Source organism: Azolla caroliniana, unplaced genomic scaffold, assembly GCF_043228905.1.
Source record: "Azolla caroliniana isolate FFs.n. ecotype wild unplaced genomic scaffold, voAzoCaro1.0.p SCAF_4, whole genome shotgun sequence".
Lineage (NCBI taxonomy): Eukaryota > Viridiplantae > Streptophyta > Polypodiopsida > Salviniales > Salviniaceae > Azolla > Azolla caroliniana.
In genome coordinates this window covers 21,294,970-21,318,536 of record NW_028230439.1, presented here as the reverse complement: position 1 = coordinate 21,318,536, position 23,567 = coordinate 21,294,970, and the positions used below count along the sequence as shown (strand labels likewise).

Below are 23,567 nucleotides of genomic sequence, written 5' to 3'. Positions count from 1 at the left end.
CTCTACATTCTAGGATAATCTAGAATATTCTAGAGAGTTCTCTATTACTTATAAATAGGGATCTACCACCCATCCCAAACCTAAATTGGTTCAACGGCATTTTGTAGCCTACTCTTTGTAATCCATTTTACGCTTCAATATAATAATTCTCTTTCAATTATCTCTCTATATCTTTTTCTCTCTCTTTCTCTCTCTCTCAGTTTTGACACTATGTGACGTTCATCGACGACTTCTCCAAGCACACCGAGATCTACCCTATGCGGCAAAAGAGCAAAGTGTTCAGACACTTCCAAAAGTTTAAAAATGAAGTCGAACAAGCCACATGTCGACACGTACGATGCCTTCGATTAGGAGAAAAGGAGTATTTCTCGGACGAATTTACGGTGTATCTCCGAAAGGAAGGAATTTGACGAGAATTCTCATGTCGACATACACCTCAAGAAAATGATGTAGCCGAACGGAAGAAACGACACATAGTAAAAGTTGCACAGGAAATGATGAATGAGAAGAACCTACCGAAATCATACTGGGCTGAAGTGGCAAACACGGCCATATATCTCATGAACAGGTGTATGACCTTTGGGGTACACGACATAACCCCTCATGAGAGGTTTTTTGGAAAGAAGGCGGATTTATCATATGTCCGGATTTTCGGCTCAATCGCCTACGTGCATATTCCCGACGAGACGTGACAAAAGCTCGACCCAAAATCAAAGAAATGTATCCTCGTAGGGTACTCACTCGAATATAAGGGGTACAAATGCTACAACCCATCTACCCGAAAAGCTCGAGTGAGTCGAGACGTTATCGTGAAGGATTTACTTCACAATATAAAAATAAACTTACATATTGGATTCTGTAATATTTGAAAGACTTGAACCCATAACCTCACACACCAAGTACGAAGTACATACCACTAGGTTGGGTTATTTATTTTAAGGTGCAATAACATTAGATAGACTTGAACCCATGACCTCACATACCAAATACAAGGCACATACCATTAAGCTAGGTCTTTTACTTTTTGTAAAGTATATTTTCATGTTTATACTTATTCCATGTATATTTTCATACATGAAAGCTCAAATGAGCGAGATGTCTATAATGCATCACATGTAATGCATGAATGCTAAATGGCAATCATGCATCACATGCATTTCATGCACGACATGCATGTCTTGTACCCTCACATGCATCATATGCATGGAGGCACCTATTTAAAGAGTGAAAGGGAAAAGGGAAGAGGAAGAGGAAACTAGAAAATAAAAAGAAGAAGAAGAAGTAGCTCATTGGGTAAACATCTTGTGTTTAGAAGTGGAAGTCGAGGGTTCAAGTCGGAATTTGGCAGAGAAAGGTCTTGTGATTGAAAGCATTGTAAAGTTGAAGCGGAAGTCGAGGGTTCAAGTCGGAATTTGGTAGAGAAAGTTCTTGCAATCAAGCATTGTAAAGTTGGTAAAATCTTGTATTCTTAATATACATCATGTTCATATCATATACTCTTGCTTCTCAAATCATACTTTGTCTCTATCGTATTTCTTGAATCATATCTCTTATCTCTTATCTATGCTCATCTGTCTCTCACACATTACTTCTGAATTTGGTTCTTCCTATCCTTAATCTTTCTAACATTGTTGCACAAGCCTTATAAAATATATAGCCAACTCCTTTTAACCTTAGTCCCTATGACTTCGCCACACGAACCACAACTACTCCGACAACGTCGTTTTCAACGAATCGGTAGATTCCTGGTACGATCCAAAGACGACTCTGATTTCTACTCTAGTCGACCCAAAATCCGGCCTAATGAGAGATAGAAGACAAATTTCAACTCGGACACATGTTTGATGACAGTCTGATTACGACAAGGCTTAGTGGACCACATGAGCCCCCGAGAGACCAAAGCACATCTCGGCCGAGTTTGAAACTCGACAAAGGGAAGGCCAAGATGTTTGAATATGAAGATCCAATCGACAACGTGTCAACTCACTCCCTTGATAGTGAGTTCAAAGGCCTGGACATCTCGATCATCCAGATTGTCGAATACGAGTGTATAATGGTCGTATTCACACTGTCCCTTTGGACAACCCAAGGTTGGGCTATTTCTATAAATAACATAAAGGGTAGTTGCCCTAGGACAGTCACTATATAAAGTGACTTTGTAACCTTTAGAAAAGGTTGGTTGTCATTCTTTGTAACTGTTGCTCTTGGAATATACTGGTTGTCTTTCTTTGTGCCTATCTCTCTCTCCCTCTGTGTGTGTCTATCTTGCTGATGCGCATACACAAGTTCTCCTTCATCATGAATGTTGCTTGCACTTCCGCATTGACGGCCTTGTTCCCCAACATTACCAAATGATGAACTGAGGGTAGCTAGGCCTCTTATTTATAGCGATACCCAAGGCCCCCAGCCATGTTCACACTTGGCCTAATGGGTTGTCTCAATCCCGAGGATTAAAAGTAATCTTCCCCTTCTTTACACTCTCGTTTAACCCTCACACTTATCCACGTGTATAGAATACTACAGTAAATTCTCACCACGGGATATTATATGGTCATGCTCGTAACATATGTTCGGGAACAAGGCCGTCAATGCGGAAGTGCAAGCAACATAGATGAATGGTACGAAGAAAGCATTAGTCTCCGCGAACGAGAAGCTACGCCGGTCCACCCGTGAAAAGATCTCGGTAACCCGATTCGGTTACAATGAGTACATGGCGTATCATTATGCCTTTATGATGAAGGTAGCAACTGTTGGAGAGCCGAAAACACTTTCCGAAGCCGTGAAGGAATCGCGATGGGTCGACACGATGAATGAAGAAATGCAGGCCTTGTGCAAAAACGAGACATGGGATCTTGTTCCTCATTCACCTCACAGGAAAGCGATTGGTTGCAGATGGATCTATAAGGTCAAATACAATGCCGACGGCTCCGTAAATCGCTTCAAAGCACGACTCATCGCAAAAGGATACGCACAAATGCACAGAGTCGATTACAAGGAGACCTTTGCCCTCGTGGCAAAGATGACGATTGTGCGAACCGTAATTGTACTCGCAGCCGCGAAAGGGTAGCATCTCCACCAAATGGACGTCAAGAACACCTTTCTTCTAGGCAAATTAGAAGAGGAGGTGTACATGGTACAACCACTCGGATTTGAATAAAAAAATCATCCGAAAGCAGTTTGTAGACTAAAGAAGCCACTCTACGGCCTTAAGCAAGCGTCGGGTGCTTGGCATTCGAAGATTACTCAGTATCTCCTCAAATTGGCTTTCGAATGTCGAAATCGGACAACTCCCTAAACATCCGAAACGAGTTGAACAACCCAATTTTTATCATCCTGTACGTGGATGATCTAGTAATCAGAGGAAAGGATCTAGTAATCATTCCTATCCGGCAAATTCGAAATGAATGATATGCACAAATTCCATTACTTCCTTGGTATCGAAGTAATTCGGACACCAATCGGGATATTAATCACTCAACGACATTACGTTCTCAACTTACTCTACAAGTTCGGAATGACCGAGTTCAAACCTTTGTCTACCCCTCTCGATGGAAATCTGAACCTCGATGTCGATTCGGGCACAACCGAGTGTGAGCCGACTCAGTATCGACAACTGATCGGTAGCCTAATCTATCTAACCATCACATGACCCGATCTTAACTATTTGGCCGGCCTACTTAGCCAATTCATGCAGAACCCACGAAATGATCATCTCGATTGCGCTAAGAGGATACTTCGGTATGTCAGTACGACGATGGATTACGCCATCATGTATAAGTCGAATATGCTTATTTGACTCGAAGGGTACACAGATGCAAGCTGGGCTAGTTATAAAGTCGATAGACGATCCGCTTTTGGATTCGTCTTCTCCTTTAGCAGTCTAGCGATCTCCTGGAGCAGCAAGAAACAGCCGACAGTCGCAATGTCAAGCACGGAGACCGAATACAGAGGCACAACAGTTGCCGCGTGCGAAGCTATCTGACTCAAATGCATCTTGAAGGACCTGGGCGTTCCTGTCAAGATCCAATTCGCCTCTTCTGTGACAACATGAGCAACATCTACCTCGCTCGGAACCCGGTATTCCACGCGTGGACTAAACACATTGAAGTGCAATTTGACTTTATTCGCGAACGCGTTCAAATGGGTGATATCGATTTACAACATAGCAACACGAACCTCCAGGTTGCTAGTATATTCACAAAAGCCCTGGGTATCGACAAGTTGCGGCAGTTCACGACGAACCTTGGTCTCTCAATCACTGACCACCCACGCTTGAGGCGGAGTACAATAGCAGCCGATGTCGAGCAATAACCAATTAGTCGATCGAGGCCGACTAGAGCAGTCGAAGTACGAACAAACAATCAAACAACCGAACACGAACAATCGAACAATCGGAATCGCAAGCCATGTCGAAAACCGAAATTGAGAAGCGAAGTCGAAACCGATTCAACCGAATCGAAGTATTAGACCGAGCCAAAACAACTTTTTGACATCTGAGAGTTGTGTTCGAAGGGGCGTGTTGAGACAGTGTTCACACAAGCTGGTGGACATCATACTAGGCTGATTTGTAATTAGTAGAAAGGGCATTTGCCCTAGATCAGTTGGTATTGAAACCAACCTTTTGTAACTTAGTCATTGTTGGATGTAATATACAGTTTCTTGTCTAGTGCTCTCTCCCTCTCTCTTTTTCTTGTCTAGAGCTCTCTCTCTCTCTCTCTCTCTCTCTCTCTCTCGTCTCACGTGCACACACACACACACACACAACCGCTGCACAGAATCATTCTCAATTCTTTACACAACATTTCGGCCCATATGTGATCTATGGTAAGATCAATGATCTGGCATTTGAACTTGACCTTCCTCCTCATATGCGTCTTCACCTAGTCTTCCATGTTTCACTTTTGGAACCCTGCACAACAAGCTCTATTCCGGGCCGTGTTACATCTCCCCCACCTCCACTCGACGTTTCCAATGGCGCTGAATATGAAGTTGTTGTCATTCATGTCTCCAAGATTGTCCGCAACAAACTGTATAATTTGGTTGACAAGTTAGGTTATACACCTAATGATCGAACATGGGAGCCTCCCGAGAATCTTGTGAATGCCTCTCACATGATTATTGCATTTCACAACAAATATCCCCATAAGCCAAGTTTGAAATCTTGTCTTCCAACTCGTGGAACTCGTCGTCGAAAAAGAGACATAATGGCATGAAGAGATACATTTTGGGTTACAAGGATTCGAATTCACAATGTCTTGGTCTATATGTTAGACCTTTTACCATTATAATAACATATATGATATACAATTTTAATAATTATATTATTAGTTATTACAAGATATTTAGAGTATTCTAGAACATTCTACATGATTATATTGAATATCATAAATATCTAAAATATTCTAGAATATTCTAGAACATTCTAGAATACTCCATAAGGACCTATAAATAGGTGTCTATTGATTCATTACAACTCATTCGGTTCAACACTAGTCTTTAGCCCTTAACTCACTCTTTGTAACCTTGTTTTTTGATAATATAAACTCATTTCCATTTCCTATCTTATTTTTGTCCCTTTGTACCTTCTATCTTCATCTTCCATACGGACCTATAAATAGGTGTCTATTGATTCATTACAACTCATTCGGTTCAACACCAATCTTTAGCCCTTAACTCACTCTTTGTAACCTTGTTTTTTGATAACATAAACTCATTTCCATTTCCTATCTTATTTTTGTCTCTCTGTACCTTCTATCTTCATCTCCCCCCCCCCCTCTCTCTGTCCTACTCACGAATCAAGACAATAGTTAGGTAATTAACTAGGGTTAATTAGGGTCTAATTATGTCAGTATTGATAAAGCAACAGAAGATTATGTGATTTGTGTGTATGTGTGTGAGAGGAAGAGAAAGAGGAAGTTACGCTTATGAACAATAATATAAATGGGGGATGATTAACAAGAGTGTAATTAAAGACCTTTCTCTATATTAATAAAAATCAAGTTACAAAAATACCCACAATGAGGTATATATAGACAACTCATGTGTAAAGGTGCACATGTGTGAGTAGAATATAGGTACAAGGATGTAAGTCCTATATTAAATATACTTAGTAGTGGAGGATCTAGAATGTATCCCCACTTACGTACAAGTATAAGAACCTATTTAAGGGTTTAATAAAAGGTCAACACACTAACTAGATCCTTTCTAGGTAACAACTAAGTTACGTGGTTAACTAAATGGCTAAACTAGGTTGAGCTTGATATCTCAACATCTTCTAATCTCTCTTTCTTCTTATGCATTCGACTTAACCCAAAGAAGCACACCTAATTCGACATGTTGGTTGATGTGGATATGATGGTTGTGTTTTCATGTATGAGTTCTTTGTAGCCTTTGGGCATCTTTCCACTAATACCAAGGTGAATCTTCAAAAGAAAAAGAAAAGAAGCACGCCCAATTCTTGATAGCATTTGGTTTCCTTCCTGGCACAAAAATCAATCTTCCTAGACTAGATCAATGCCTACTCTATTGTGGAGACATGAGAAGGAATGAGCATTGATAACTCATAAACTTTGATCGAATTGAGAAATATATTTAAAAGATTGTACTAGTTAGTCTATATGCTTTGGGAAAAAGAATATGAATGACATATATCGCCCAAAACACACTTCATTTTGATACCTTCCATCACTTTAGACTCAATAAAATGCACAAAAGTACTTACAACGAAAAGCTTAAAGTCACTCTTAAGGATTGAGATTGACAATCAATGGCCACACTCAAGCTTTTGCAGCTCTTGTGCAAGGGAGAGTCAGCAAGAAAAATTCAAAAGCTCTATAGGAAGAGGAAGTAAAGAACTCCTTAATCAAACAAACAAGAGTGTAAACCGAACATTTTAAGACTATCATGCCCAAATATTGGTAAGACCTCCATCAATCTATAGAACTTCTATTAAACACAAATTCAATTGAATGTGATAAGATTCCATAGAAGTTTTACCATAGTTAAAGCATCCGTGAAAACTAGCATGATGCAATTAGCAATGGGCTTGTTCGATTTGTTGGCCTTGAAACCAAACCAAATTGAGTCAAACCATTTTAAGTACATAACAAAAACCAAATCAAACACTTTAAGAGCTACCAAGCCATCTTGACCAAATTGTATTCACCACCATCATTTTAACAAACTCATTTAAAGAAAAGTGAGGCTTTGGGGGTTCCTTTCCTCATACTAATCTAACAATGAGCTCAGCGGTGTCAACCTCTTGTGGCTAAGAGAATTTCATACTTCAATGCTTACAACACCTACCCCTCCACTCACTGCGATCATAGAATACTTAGGGGTTTTGAAGATTAACTAGCCTAATTTACACCTAAATATGAAATATGAATACCTTGGAAAAAGATTGAGGATCATGAGGACCTTTTATAAATATTGAAAACATTAAAGAGTCTCTTTCTTATATATATATATATTCCCCAAAAAAAATACACTAGTTCCCATTAGTTAGCAAACAAACTACAACAAAGTGCAAGCAGGATGATCCATAAGGGCTAAGCTTAAAGGGATTGATATATACAACTCAATGGATCAACACCAAAACCGACAAAAAATTCAGCAAAACTTGTGCTCCCTCCTCCCCCGTCCCTCCCCCACAAATCCAAAAAATTTGGACCATTTCTCGATTTGTGCGCAAGGTGCCTATCTTCTCTGTATCATTCTAATTCTATCATATATCCCCGAAGGAAAGAATCTCTTTCATATTGTGGTGTCCCTTGGATGCAAGTGCATGCCTTCATGTTGGGTGTGCATGTGTTCCTTTGTGCCCCTTTTAGCATACCCTTGTTAGGACGCATGTAGCTAAGTAGAGCCAACCGAAATGGGTACCTTTGTATGACTATAAATTGAATAGGAAGTAAGAAGCTAAGCAAGCTGATTTTGGATTCCATTTATGTGCATTTCACATAATTGGTGGAGAAGCGGGGTAAAATTTTAGCCACTATCACCTCGTTCATGGCGTCCCAATTCCCTCCCGTCGCCGTCGAAGTCGATACCCCTATGCAAGCTGAGTTCCTACAACCTCCGAGCGGCCACCCCCCTTCCAAATGGAGCAACTCCTGCAAATCCTCTCCAATGCCATGCTTCAAATCAGCCACACGAACAAAGCTATGCTCTCCTTCCTCTCCACTACCAACGATCGGTCTCCAGATCGGCCTGATTCCAAGGTTCGCCCAAAGTCCTTCTCCGGCTTGCCCTCTGAGGACGTCTTAGCATGGTTGGATCACTTTGAGATGATCTCAAGTTACCACAAATGGTCTGACGAGCGCAAGGCTTTGGAAGTTCGCACCTTGCTCGAAAATGTTGTTGCCACTTGGTACGTACAACAAGCCAACGAAGTGACGGAGAACTGGGTGATCCTCCGGTATCTCCTCGTGCAAAACTTCGCCCATCAAAATTCGGCCCAGACGGCATTGCAACAACTCGAGACGCTACAACAACAAGTGCACGAACCAGTAGGCCAATTTGGTGTTCGCCTAAATCAGCTCCTCGTCCGGGCCGATCCAACCATGCCCGAGCATGTCAAGCTTTTCTTCTTATGGCCCCGTCTGCACCCTGACATCACTCGTCGTGCCCAGGACCAAGGTCCCAGGACCTTCAACGATGTGATCCTCATTGCCCAACGCATCGAAGCTTGTACATTATCTGATTCCCAACCAAGATGGCCCCCTCCACCATCGACCGACTTGCACGTGCAATCCAAGGAGCGACCCCCATGGACATTGACGTCCAAAACGTGCCGATGCAGACTTGCCGAAACCTTCCTAATCGTGATGCCCAAGGACGCCCGAAGTGTTTCTACTACCACAATTATGGACACGTTCGACGTTATTGCCGGAAATTGCAGCAACAATCTCACAAGCAGCAAGCCCAGATAACCATGGCTGACGCCGCATTGTTGGTTGAGCTTCCGAGAAACTAACTTCCGGGGTATTGATGGAAGAGCCAGTCCCCCACGTGCAAGCGTCTGCCTCTTCTAGTTCACAGGTATGCACTGCTCTCGCCACCATTAATCACTCCACACACACCATCCTATTAGACTCTGGTAGTAGTATCTCTTCAATTAGCACCGCCTTAGTTCACCAATTAGGCCTCCCCACAACCACCGCTCCTTCCATCCAAGTTCTTTTTGGCAATCACCAACATCTATACCACTCTCACACGCAAGCCCATTGCACCGTTACCTTAGGCACTCTCACATTCTCACACCACTTTTATGTCTTGCCCCACCAACTCTTCCCCCTCACCTTAGGTTGTGATTAGCTCCTCAAGCGTCGCGCTATGATTGATTTTGATGCTCACAAACCGTTTGGCTTGTCTGACGTCGGCAACACATTCCAACGCATGGCAAACTCCATCTTTGCCGACCTTATCAATAAAGGCGTCCTCCTTGTTTATCTCGACGGCATCCTTATCCACATGACCACTTGGGAGGATTATCTACAAACTCTCGCTGAAGTCCTCGCTTGCATAACTAAGCATAACTTGCAACTCCAATGGAAGAAGTGTCGATGGGGACGCACCGGCCTCCGTTTTCTCGGCTTCATCATCTCTGGCGATGGAATTCGTATGGACCCTGCAAAGGTAGCTGCCATCGTCGACTACCCCCGCCCCACCTCAATAAAAACATTGCAACGTTTTTTGGGCATGATCACCTTTTCCCTTCGCTTCATCCCGAACCTCGCCTTGGTCACTTTCCCCCTCCGTCATCTCCTAAAGAAAGGTGTGTCATTCGTTTGGGATCCTGCTTGCGAAGACAGCTTTCGTCGCCTCAAAACAATGGTCCAAGAATCAGGGTTGCTCGCCCATCCTAACTTTGACCAGCCGTCAACGTTGTAGACAAATGCCTCTAACCATGGGTTAGGAGCCGTCCTCCTGCAAACCGATTGCCACGGGCAAGAGAAGGCGGTCGCCTTCATTAGCCGAACTCTCACGCCGGCTGAACGGAACTACTCAACCATTGAGAAGGAACTACTTGCGATCGTCTGGTCTTTCCAACGTCTTCACCCATACCTTCATGGCGGGCAGGTTACGGTTGAGACTGACCACCAACCCTTACTTTCTCTGATTCATCGACGTCACCCCCTGGGCCGCTTGTTGTGATGGACATTGGCACTTCAAGATTATCAGTTTACCCTCTCCTATCGAAAAGGTGTAACCAATTTGGTCGCTGATAGTCTCTCTCGCGCCGATTTCCAAGCTGTCCAATTTCTACCCGCGACGTCTGACCTTCCACTGCCACTACCACAACTCGCTACACTTCAGCAACACGACCCCGCCATCCGAGAGATAACCCATCAGTTGCGCTCCCTCCAACCATTTCCCTCACAACGACAGTTCATGCTCCGCGATAAGTTGGTGTTCTTCATTCAGGCGCATCACGAGCCACGTCTCTACATCCCTCATACCCTACAACAGACGTATCTCCAATTTTATCACGACCACCCATTGTCGGGTCATCTGGGTTTCCACAAGGTTCTTGAAAAATTACGTCTCAAGTATTACTGGCCCAACATGCGACACTCTGTCTCTACCTACATCAACCAATGTGCTTTGTGTCAACACATCAAACCCGCGAGCAGGCCCGCCGGAACACTCCAACCCATCACCGTCACATCGCCTTTCGAGCTCGTCGGATGGGATTTCATGGGACCTTTTCCCGAAACCCCCCAGTGGCAACAAGTATATCCTGGTCATAACAGAATACCTCACTAGATGGGCTGAAACTATTGCCATCCCTGACGTCACTGCGCCAACAATCGCATCCCAACTTTTGCACAAGGTAATTTTCAACATGGTTGCCCTGTCCAACTCTTATCTGATCAGGGCCACCAGTTCCATGGGGACGTCCTCAATGCGGTTGCAACTCAACTAGGTGTCCAGCAGGTGTTTACATCCCCGTACCATCCGCAAACAAACAGCCTCACCGAACGCCTCAACAAGACCCTCAAGCAGAAGTTTGCCGCTTACATCGATCTAGGCCACAAAACCTGGGATCAAATCTTGCCTTTCGTCACCCACGCCTACAATACATCCGTTCAAGCGTCAACACGAATCAGCCCTTTCCCAGCACTCTATGGGCGTGACCCTCGGCTCCCACCAGAATCGTCCATTGACGTCCATTCCAAACCTACCAACATGGATGGTGTCACTTGGGGGCTCTATCTCCAACAACTGCTACCTCTCCTTCAACAAGCAAGCTCTCGAAACCTACAAGTCGCACAACAACGCCAAAAGCGACACTACAACGTGGGTCGAATTACCTCGACTTATGATGATGGAACCAAAGTCCTTGTTTACTTCCCAGTCCGGCGGCGATCAAATCCATGACTTACTTGCTCCGACGCGATTCCAATGGTCGTTTCACCTCCGCCCATGTTGGCCGCATCAAGCCCTATGCTACCCCAAGCCCATCTTCTAGCGCTCGTCCTTTCCCTATGTCGTAAAAATCCTTGTTTCTCTGAGGGGGGAAATGTGGTGTCCCTTGGATGCAAGTGCATGCCTTCATGTTGGGTGTGCATGTGTTCCTTTGTGCCCCTTTTAGCATACCCTTGTTAGGACGCATGTAGCTAAGTAGAGCTAACCCAAATGGGTACCTTTGTACGACTATAAATTGAATAGGAAGTAAGAAGCTAAGCAAGCTGATTTTGGATTCCATTTATGTGCATTTCACAATATTACAAGACCATTGAGAATAAAAAAGCATTATTTCTTATTTATTTCTTGTTGTCTCTCAAAAAGCTTATCGTTTCCTTGAACCTAACCTTATTTCATATCTCTATTTATGTTGTAACCCATGTTTCCTATACTATCTCCATTGCCATTTTAATTCAATTTTATTATGTATTTCCAAATGATCATGCTGGCCTAAATCCCAAAACATGACCACTAAGAAATGCTAGAAAAATTGGTGACCATGATCAACCTCAATGACCATGGAGAGGGCAAACTAGAACAACATAAATTCATTTTCTCCCTATTCCAAATATTGGAATTTGCCCACAATGATAACCCTTAAGCATCAAGAATTGATTAGCTCCATTTTGGCCTCTTAAAAGATGTCAATACATCTTTCTTTCTTTCTCCTCAACCTCAAATTGGACCAAATGTTTTGTTAATCTGGTTTTTTAACCATCCATGAGTGGTACAATTGTAGGGACATTGGAAATAAAAACTTCTTAAAATAAATATAGGCATATAAGACATTTCTATGAAGCCCGTGGGACCAATTATAAATGAAAGTTTGTTAAGTGAAGCTTGTGCATTAAATATAGATGCATAGAATCAAGGTGGTTAAGTGAAGAATTTTATGCGCATACCAATTTTCTAATGTATGATACCCCATGCCATCAAGGGCGTAGACCATAAAAAACTACATATATGCGTACGTTTGGCCACCAAGTCATGAACCCATGGGTGGTATGCTTTTTTGGGCCTACCTCATATACATTTGTCTATATTATATCCGTCCTAAGTTCTTGTAAAACTAAAGATAACTAACCTTGAATTACACAAAGTATAAATAGTCTTCATTTCACGTTGTTTGAAAACATAAATTTCTGGGTGAATTTTTGCTTGTCATGCATCATTTACAAATACATAGCACTTCATAATCATTTTGAGGTAAGTGAGCACAATTCACAATCTTGAAGTGGGAAGCATTCTCTACTTGCATGATCAATTCTACTCCATTCATTCACTCATTCAACTGTCCTTCACCTACCTATATAAACAATGTGGATAAAAACCCAATATTTGAGCAATATTCTCTTAAGCTCAAGATCCTTTAGATTACAATAGTTAGGTTTGAGGGCTGAGGGAGAGAGAAAGACTGCGAGATTTCTTAAAGTTTGAGACATGTATATCTACTATCATTCTTGGAACAAAAATACCATGAATTATAGAAAAGGAGCCGATGAAAGTGTCCAAAGACCAAAGAGGCTCACAAACCTGAAGTTGCTGATAATTACTTCCTTAATATAGATACCCTCCCTTTGAGATGATTATATATTAGCCTCGAGAGAGACAATTCCTAAGGTTTGGACATAATGCTCACATTCATAGCTTTCGAAAGTAATGACAAAGAATGCTTCCATCGAAAATCACAAGGGGCGTCCATGCCATGTTCTATGAGTTTGACGCCATGTACTCCCAAAAAGTGGTAATACCAACTTGACACACACAAAGCCCATTAATCGGATCTACAAAGGCAACGGAAGCAAATGACAAAGAAGAAGAAAAGCTACTAGTATGTAAAGACGTATGTGTAGTAGTATGAAGTGACATATATTGATTTGAGTGGGAAGCTTCCGTAGGATGGATCGGGCAAAGAGTTTATATACTTTGGGACGGACGCGAGCATTTCTAGGGTTCATTAAGATGTAATAAAATGAAGAGTAAAAAAATGTGGTGAATCGTGATGGTTCTCTTGGGTGGGGGTGGGGCCCAGGGGTAGGGTGGGGCCTACTTCTATAATATTGGAAGACTAAAGGCCTTCTTCTTTTATAGTTCAAATCCGCGCTGCACATATGTAATCTGAACAGTGAAAGGAGGGGGGGGCAGCAGCCCGCGAACGAGAGAGAGAGCAAGAAGACGAGATATGGCAGCAGTTTCTGCAGCAGCGAGCCACGATCGGTGGCGTTTCTTCGTGATTCTGGCGCTGGCACTGCATCTGCGCCTGGCGGGCATAGCAGAGGCGGAGCCATCGCTGGCCGTGGGCTTCTACAGGCTGAGCTGCCCAGGGGCTGAGGAAGTGGTCGCGGAAGCCGTGCGGGAGGCGTTCCGGAAGGATCCGACGGTGGCGGCCTCTCTGCTTCGACTGATGTTCCACGACTGCTTCGTCCAAGTAAAAAGAGCGAGAGACAGGAAGGGAGTTAGCTAGCTGCCTGCCTGTGGCGTGTGTAAAATCCAATGCATTGGCTCCATGTGTTGTGAAGGAAGGTTTCCCAATCCAAAATCTTTCTGTGTTTGTTTTGTTTTGGTTTGGTTTGGATAAGCAGGGATGCGACGGATCGGTTCTGTTGGAGCAGGAGGCGGGGGCGCCGCCGGTGGAGAAGGCGGCGGCGCCGAATCAGAGCCTGAGAGGATTCGAGGCGGTGGATGCGGCCAAAGCGGCGGTGGAGGCCGTCTGCCCGGGCATCGTCTCTTGTGCAGACATACTCGTCCTCGCCGCCCGAGATGCCGTTGTCTTGGTAACTTACCACAATTTCATATTCACATACACCATACATACCATACATACCATTCATATGTAGACAGTACATGCATGCTATACGTACCACATGCACCATACATATAGACCGTACATACCATTCATATGTACACAGTACATGCATGCTATACGTACCACATACACCATACATATAGACCGTACATACCATTCATATGTACATGCACGCATTCATACATACATACATGCATGCTATACGTACCACATACACCATACATACATACCGTACATACCATTCATATGTACATGCACGCATTCATACATACATACATGCATGCTATACGTACCACATACACCGTACATACATACCGTACATACCATTCATATGTACATGCACGCATTCATACATACATACATGCATGCTATACGTACCACATACACCATACATACATACCGTACATACCATTCATATGTACATACATACATGGATGCTATACATACACAAATATACACATACATACATACATTCCATACATACCGTACATATGTACATGCATTCATACATCCATTATTACATACATGCTATACATACACACATACATATTTCGTTGGTATGGATTTCTCCCCTTACCCAATATGGCAATTTAAAGCGGACCACTCCACTCCACTCGTAGTAGCTTAGGTGCATTCGCATTACACGATCCGTCATCTCTTCCTTAGGCATGCAATATTCCACCAGCCGGACTTTGGTTTGGCCATCTGACTACTTTCTCTCCGCACTATGTCATGGCCTCTCTTCCTTAGGCGTACACGTTCACAAGCGAACTTGGTTCGGCCATCTAACTCTACTTTTTTCGCACAATGTTCCTCGTATAGCATAATTTGTCATGGCCTCTCTTCCTTCGTTCACAAGCGAACTTGGATCAGCCATCAAAACTACTTTTTTCACACAATGTTCCTCGTATAGCATAATTTGTCATGGCCTCTCTTCCTTAGGCTTACATTTTTACAAGTGAACTTGGATCAGCCATCTAAACTACTTTTTTCACACAATGTTCCTCCTAAAATGACATGACATGGCCTCGAAGGGCCTCCCAACTAAGCTACACATTAATGCACATAACTAATAATCGGTAACGGTTTCGTTTGAACCGAATTGAACCGTGAAATTGCGGTTTAATGGCTTAATGGTTTCAATGGTTCGGTTTAGGTTTAGGTTTTTTTAGACGGTTTAGTTCGGTTTCGGTTTGGTTTCAACATTCAAAAACCGCGGTTAAAACAGTTTGATGGTTTGTTTTTTGTTTTTTTTTTTAATTTTAAAAATTTTTAAAAATTGTTTTTAAACCATCTATTCATTTTTATACTTTATTCTCACATTTTAGGAACATCTTAAAAAATTTTAAAATTCTAAATAATGAAATATTATAAATTTTTAAAAAATTAAAAATTTGACCTATGTTGAAAACCGAAATCGAACCACGAAACCATGGTTTTATGGTTTAACGGTTTGAAAAATGTTTAACAGTTCAGTTTAACAGTTTTGCGGTTCGGTTCGGTTTGGACCCTCTCAAACCAAATCGAACCGTTGCCGATTGTTACACATAACATTGATTTTCTTCTTGCAAACATTGTCTATAATATCATCTTCGAATGGTTTGATGAGTTGTTGTTTGCGCTACCCAATCATTGGCCTATTTTTGCCAATTCAAAATGGAAACGACTTGGCTTGATGTCAAATTGGTGTTGAGAAAAGAAATAGGCAAATTCATGTATACGTGGTAGTGTAAGAAATAGCAAACCTTGCAATTTCAGCAAAGCAATTAAGGAATTGGTGACTATGTACTTTTTTCTCCATGGTTGAGAAAAAACATTTCATTTCTAATCCTCCCCTTTGCAACCATATTGATCTCTTAAATATTCAAGATTAAGAGGTCACTTCCTAATGTAGTTGAAGTGGTTTGACATCATTTCTTGCACCCATTGACACAATTCCAAGCTAAGCTTCACAATAGTTGGGCATGGTTTCTTTTAGGAAGTTCATATTTATATGTAGTTTTGCAAGATTGCGTATTTTTCCAAACGATTAATTCTCAATGTGGCAATAGTTTAGGTAGATAACAGAAGTTTTCCCTCTCATCTATAAACATAATTCAAAGGATTGTACCTAATAATTAGATACGATTTTTCCTTGAAACCTTGTAACTTAATAACCATTGTTGTAGGGGTCATTATTGCCCAATCTCGTAAATGTCATTAACTAGGTATTTCCATCCTTACAAAATTTGCGATTTTATCTTATTGTCCAGGTTGGGGGTCCAACATGGGAAGTACCAACAGGTCGACGCGATGGCACCACATCGTCAGCAGTGGCGGCAACACTAGCCTTGCCACAACCTACCTTCACTACCCCCATTTTGACACAAATGTTTCTCTCTCATGGTCTCTCACAAGATGATATGATTACGCTCTCAGGTATAACTTAGAGAAGCAAAAGTATATAAACATTACTCAAGAGGTCAAGTTTCATTATTACGTAAACCATGTACCCACATTATTTGCATTCTAAGGCCTAGTAAAAAAAAACCCTCAATGTAATGCACCATTTGCTAAACATCCGAACCCCAAGGTCTTTTGCTTATAGCAATACTTATATTATTGGAAAGAAATCTCAATGTGAGGAAAAAATTTACAAAGAATAAGAATGGATGTATAAAGCATCCATTAAAGAGGGCAAATAGTGCTCAAACTAAAGAGTGCATTCAAGGAATAGTATAGGAAAACCTAAAATGTGTATTTTGGATGAATACAATGCACCATTTGCTAATATCTAGAAGCCAAGGTCTTTTGTTTATAATAATACTTATATTACTAGTAAGAAATCTCAATGTGAGGAGAAAATCTACAAAGAATAAGAAGAGATGTACAAAGTGTACATTAAAGAGTGCAAATAGTACTCAAACTAAAGCGTCCAAGTTTGAATCGACATGTCCTGAGTTGTAGACCATCAAATAGAGATTATGTGAGGAATCAAGTCAAGAATCTAACTTCTTGCAGTTAGTTTTGACCAAAGACCTCAATAATATGGGTCATTCAATGTTCCAAGGTGTTCTAAATTTTGTTCATTGCCCAAAATGAGTGTACGAGTATGCTTATTATTTTTATAAAAGCTTTGGTGAATGTATGTGCATTTCTCATTAATATAAATGGACTTATTTGCCATATTCAATGAATGAGTAGTAGAAGCTCACTTACTCTATAAAGAACATGCAATACCCATGTGTGAACTTGTGCAACATCGTTACATATTTATGAGTGTCTAGTCCTTGAAAACCTTGGAATTCATATACCATGGTAGTATACTTATGAAGGTTCCAGTCTTAAAAAACCCTACACTTATATTGTGGTTACATATTTATGAGTGTCTCACATTTCTAGAAACCCCCGAAAACCAATTCGCTATAGTTACACATTTATTAGTGTCCTTAGGCCACATGTAAGTGAAGTATCCATTATTGTTTAATTTTATTGTACTAATCACATATATTATTGATTCCTTCAAATAGTCATTAATTATATAAATTATTTATTAGGATTTGTAGTTACATTTAAGCAATAAGCCTAATTTAAGGGTCAACCTAATCTTATGTGTCATGCGTCAACGACATGTAAGCTGTAATTGGTATACTTCCTTTAATAATATACTTCTAGAATGAAGATTAATGTATGGGTTAACTAATTGTTTTTTGAATCTCATTAGTATATAATTATTCTCTGAACATAATATATAGGTGCACACACTATTGGACATGCCCATTGTTCATCTTTCTCGGAGCGCCTTGCCACGAATGACTTGACAATGGACGTTGAGTATGCAGCAAAACTCCGCCACATTTGTCCACCTAACGCAGACCCCTCCACCATGGTGCCCCTAGATCCTACTACCCCTTTCTTTTTTGACAAGAGCTATTTCACTAACCTTGCATTTAAGCGTGGATTGTTGAAATCAGACCAAGACCTACACGATAACTTGGTTACTAAGTTCAATTCAGACTTTGACTCCTCCAACTCTAGTTTGTGGGAGAGAAAGTTTCCATTGGCCATGGTTCGACTTAGTTCCCTCAATGTCCTCCTTGGCTCTGCTGGTGAGGTTCGATACAATTGTCGCTCCACCAACTCATTCTAAATTGACATAAGTGAAAACAATTGCAACAAATTTTCTTTGTTATGATCATTTGTGTACACAAAGATAAGAGAAAGATAGCTAGTTGGGTGATGTATTCAAGAGAACTATTGAGATTTCTACTTGATTGTAAATATTATGTGTATTATAGAAGTAGGTGGCTCTTAGATTGGCTTTGATGATGTGAGGTGTAGGTACTTTGTGTAGGCTTACAGTTTTTACATTTTGCATGTATGTATCTGCAATACAAGTCTTCTCCACAAATCTGGTAAGATGTTTAATGGTTACAGTGATTTAGTTACACAAATTCTCATCAACATTACAACACTCTTGGCATGTTTATTTAAAGGGACAGACACAAGGATGAATTGGTTATAAAAACATTAGGATAGGCTTTGCTTAGACATTAGAAGAACTTGATCTCAATAAGATACAATAAATTCTTGAATTAGAAGTCTTAGGATATAACATTGACCATATAATTGGTAATAGGAATTCAGTTCAAGATCTGATGTCATAGGGTTTAAGATGCAACATTGTAAACAAACTACAGCGAAGCAAATTTATGGATATGCTCATGGTGTCGTAGATTCGTCTAGGAATAGTGTTTGCAGGAAGGGGAAATTAAGTGAATCGGTTGAGGCAAACACAATCCACAACTTTCTGAATCTTGAACCACCCTTGGCTAGATAATGGTTTCATCTTCCCAATTATCTATTGCAAAAAAAAATTCTCAACCATATCAACCGCCTTCATGCATTTTTGTTATTTCATTCTATCTCTACATGGAACAAGAAAGATCATAAGTTTCCAATGACACTGTTGTGCCCCAATCTAAAGATGGTTTAAAAAATGTGTAGGGAAAAATACCTCCAACTTTTTGGCCGTTTACCAGAATAACCCTGTATCTTTTTTAAAACCCAAATACCCCTAATGTAGAACACAATGGGTATTCTAGTAATAACTTCAACGAACTGAGGGGTGTTCTAGTAAATGTCCAAACAGTTAGCAGTATTTGTTATTTTTTCTTGTTATCCTAACAGTAAGCTATTAGACTACGAACATAAGGCCTTGGGTTCAAGGTCCAACTTTCACACCTCTTTATTATATAACTTCCGATTCACAAGTTCAGATTTCTTTTTGGATGCCCGCAATTGGGATCTCACCTTCTTATGCTCCTTCCAACCAGATACATGAATTATATCCATCAGCCTGTTAGATGGGAAAGCTGGAGTTCTAGGCCCACAACCAGATCTTTGAGTTGCCTAATTGCTTCTTCATTGTCTTGAATTTCTCTGCATTCGAAAATTTGCATGACGGATAATCAGCAATACTCAAGTGCCTTGTGGTTCTTCATTTCCCTTGAAAAGAAATTTAAGGCCTTTGCAAACTTTCATTGATTCCGAATGATTTTTTTCACACAACACATTCTATGTAATCATGGGGGCATGGAAGACATTCTTGATGCACTTCACATTGGAGTTTTCAACATGAAGCCAGTTAGGTTATTGTAAATTATTTTGATTTGATTTGATTTGATCGCTACGTTGTTATTTAGGAAAAAATTAAACAAAAATTAATAAGAAAAACAACGAATTACCCTAATAATTGGTTATTTAGAGTTTGAATATCCTTAAATGTGTTCACCCGGCACTCAATTTCAAGCATATGTTTTTCACATTCCTGTACAAGCTCCTGAAGGCCTGGTACAATTTCAACAAAGAAACCATATACATGAGAGAAAACAGAAGAAATTTTTGGTCATGAAAAGAGAAAAGAAGTTCATATTGAAGTAAAAGAAATGATCACACAGATTTCACAAATTACACAAATGACCTTGGACAACATATTAAAAACCTTTTTCTTTCAATTTCAAACTGCCTTTTCTTATGACGTGATTTGTTGCAGAAAAAATCACAACATTTACCGCTATATTTGATTATGTAGATGCACTGACAGCTGGGAAATTCCAGAAAAAAAAATACCTTTGTTCTCATAAATAAGCTTTTCATTATATGTTCTTTTTACTCGCAGAATGGGTGTATGTGATGCCTCCATAGAATCCACATCACCAGTTAAGTGCAGTATCTTTTTGAGGATGTTGTCCTTCGCAAGAAGCATTTTTTTCCTTTCCTCAGAAACATTTTCTACATGCTTCTGGAATAGCTTGCAGTTAGATATGAAGTGTTCCCTGCATGAGATGTTACTTATTATTCAACAGTATTAAAACAAAGATCTTTCAGTTCAGAATCCTGAAAGCAAGTTACAACTAAATAGAAGTTCGAGCATGCCTAATCCTATTGGATACTAGAAAACACTGTAATGACAACTACAAATCATGCATAATTGAAACCCAAGACAGATTCTTACAGTTCATTGTGTATTCAAAAATAGAAAATTGTGAGACATGCATACACTATAAACTGCACAGAGATATGAATTGCTGACAATGCGTCAAAAAATCTACAGGAAATGGCCTCATTATCAAGCTCATGTTCATTTGAAAATGTAGAGAAACCTACTTCTGTTTTCGCCAATATTTTAGGCTTGATCTATCTATCAGATATCCTGAGTTAAGGTTTCATGAATAGATACAAGTCCTAATTCTTTGTGGTATGCTTGTAGAATTGGCCGAAGATACTCTGATTTTCATTTCCTTCATATTTTTCGCTTTCATGCTGACCTTCCATGATATTTTCTTCTACTAATGCTCAGTGTTTTGCAATTCTGTATTACCCACTGTTCAGTAACCCGAGGACATTTTCTCAAATGCGAGTTAGCGGCCTTCTTTTCTTGATTTGAACTGTTCTATTCGTGCTTACTTCTGCTGCTCTGCTTTTCAGATTCTACACTTGTTTATGTCACCAACATTATGATAACATCTTGAGATGTAATCCCTAAGCTAATAAAATAGTACCACCATCAAGATCGGCGTTCTATCAGTTTGATGCATTTGGTGATGGTGGGAAACATTTGTTTCCGGCTGTATGCTTCAGAGAAAGAAGTATTATGGCTCCAAAAAGTTGATGATAGTTCTTATAAAGGAAATCTGTACATATTAGACACTCAGTGACCATGATTAATTAACCCTATAGCATAGTACCCCCAAAATAAGCAAGATGGTTAGACTGCAGTTGAAATACTCCATAAAAATCTGTCCCAAAACTACAGTGATCCATATTTTCATGAAAGTAGCTTCATAATATTTACCTCCCGTCTCTTATCTCTGAAGTGGCATGTCTGAGTGCCTCCTCTATATTCTGTAGGTTTCTCTTCTCGTGGCAAAGATATTCATGTGATCTATCTGTAGTATATAGAACGTGTGGCCATTGGTCATAACATTACTCCAATGTGAAAACAAAATATATTTCTGTTTTGATATTCTTCTTAAACAGATTATGCCCATTAAAATCAAAAAGAAAATGATGATATCTCAATTTTCTTGTTCAATGCTCATTATTAACACCTGATCTTCTCCTCCATAATTCTTATCATGAAATCTGGAGACTAATGTAACAGCATATGATGTTGAGATTTCCCTATAGTTTCTCAAGAGGGGATTATTCATAATGGCCCAATTTATTCACATGCCTGCTCAAGTCTTCGAGGTTAATAATAAATTTCCATTTGGAATACATATTCAATACAAATATAATTCACTTGTTTTTTTATAACAAGGTAAAATGTGTCTGGACTTTAAGCCCATGAGTGTAAAGGTAGATATTAATTCATATTTAGAAGTGAGGGCTGTAAATAACCAGTAGAACAGGATTCGAGGAAAAACTTATGTTCACAAGAAATTTCTCTAGTTATCAGAGACATATATGGCATAATTACATGGATGGAAAAGTTGATATCCATGTCATGGAAGTGACAAAGATTGTATCTCATTCAACATTAAAATTCCCACACACTGTAAACATTTCAGATCCCCAATAAAAAAGTGGAATATCTTATGGCCATTACGTCAGATATCATTTGGAGAGCCTACAAGCTACCACTGACTAGTAGGGGTTCTCCATTTGAGTGGCATTATAATTTTGATCAATACTTTGTACATTGTTTCAAATCATAATCAGAGAAATGCTTATACGATTGACATTAACATCACCACAGAGATTTCCAGTGACTAAATCAAATAGAAGATAAGAAACCTGTTAAAATTAGAATACGTTGAAGCTGGTTCTCCTGTATTATTGTAGCTCTTTCGCAATTTGTTTCCTCTTCAGTGATATTTTTCAAACTATCCAAATTCTTCAATATTTGTGCGTCTAAATGGTTTGTTGTTTGTAGATGTGCATAAATCTCTTCATCAATCTACATGTGCAAAATCATTAGATACCCATGCAGAATCTATGAGACATTTGCAAAAACATCTGCATTTTTCCTACTGCATCAAGAATCACAGACTGGCTATCCATAGCCATTTTGAGAAAGAGAAGAAAAAAAGGTGATGGTATACGAAATTCCTAGAACTAGTTAAAATATAATTTTTTTCTAAAACTGTACTACTATGTGGATCAAAACAGCAGAATGTCATCAAGAAATATTAGCATTTTATCCATTTCTTGTATTCACTAATGGTCACAAAGGAATATTCTTATATATAAATTTTATTCTACTGGAATATACCGTAGCAATAAGCCACCATGTTTTCTTACTTTCTTCTTATCTCTGCCTCAAGTTCTCTGCAGAGCGTAATGTTACAATTTATTCCGCTTTATCATCTCTCAGCAACACCAATACTACCAAGGAGAAGAAGAAGAAGAAGAAATGAGTGGTAATACATACCGCATCCAACTCCTGCTTGAATCGCATGATCTCCAACAATAATCCTTCCATCTTACCTGTCTCTTCTCCTCCTCCTCCTCCTCCTTTCACAAGCAAGAAACTACAGATGAAATTTGTCTCTCAATCACACGGCAGCAGCACAGAGAAAAAGGCCAAAATACAAAACCTGCAAGTTTTCTGTTAATTCACGGGATGCCCACCCCACCATTTTCGCAAGGAATTTTCCTTATTTCCCCAAATGCCCCTACTCATCTCTCTCTTCTCTTTCCAGTAAAGCATGTTACTTCCATATATTGATAGAGCAGATACAATTTAATTACTTATACATTGACTGCATGCCAAAAAAAACATCCAGCATTACGAAAACCGGTT

The 23,567-nt window shown here is 40.1% G+C and overlaps 2 protein-coding genes and 2 pseudogenes across 3 annotated transcripts; 2 read left to right on the top strand and 2 right to left on the bottom strand.

Moving 5' to 3' along the window:
* Window positions 1–7,660: 7,660 nt before the first annotated feature.
* On the bottom strand, window positions 7,661–7,750 carry LOC147865390 (U6 spliceosomal RNA; annotated as a pseudogene).
* A 22-nt stretch (window positions 7,751–7,772) lies between these two features.
* LOC147865389 (uncharacterized) lies at window positions 7,773–8,977 on the top strand (annotated as a pseudogene).
* A 4,673-nt stretch (window positions 8,978–13,650) lies between these two features.
* Window positions 13,651–18,586, top strand: LOC147865388 (peroxidase 5-like). Its single transcript, XM_087318179.1, has 4 exons — window positions 13,651–13,900; window positions 14,055–14,246; window positions 16,531–16,696; window positions 18,013–18,586. Exons 1-4 carry the CDS (start codon window positions 13,655–13,657, stop codon window positions 18,405–18,407), a joined length of 999 nt encoding a protein of 332 aa, XP_087174305.1. The 5' UTR covers window positions 13,651–13,654; the 3' UTR covers window positions 18,408–18,586.
* Window positions 18,587–18,772: 186 nt separating this feature from the next.
* LOC147865387 (CAP-gly domain linker) lies at window positions 18,773–23,376 on the bottom strand. Of its 2 annotated transcripts, XM_087318177.1 has the most exons (6): window positions 23,196–23,369; window positions 22,559–22,721; window positions 21,615–21,708; window positions 20,390–20,595; window positions 20,005–20,107; window positions 18,781–19,699 (listed from the first exon to the last, which is right to left on the bottom strand). In XM_087318177.1, exons 1-6 carry the CDS (start codon window positions 23,244–23,246, stop codon window positions 19,612–19,614), a joined length of 705 nt encoding a protein of 234 aa, XP_087174303.1. In that variant the 5' UTR covers window positions 23,247–23,369; the 3' UTR covers window positions 18,781–19,611. The 2 variants fall into 2 exon arrangements, with proteins under 2 accessions (XP_087174304.1, XP_087174303.1); XM_087318178.1 differs by lacking the exon at window positions 20,005–20,107 and having other exon boundaries at window positions 18,773–19,699; window positions 23,196–23,376.
* Between the last annotated feature and the right edge of the window lie 191 nt (window positions 23,377–23,567).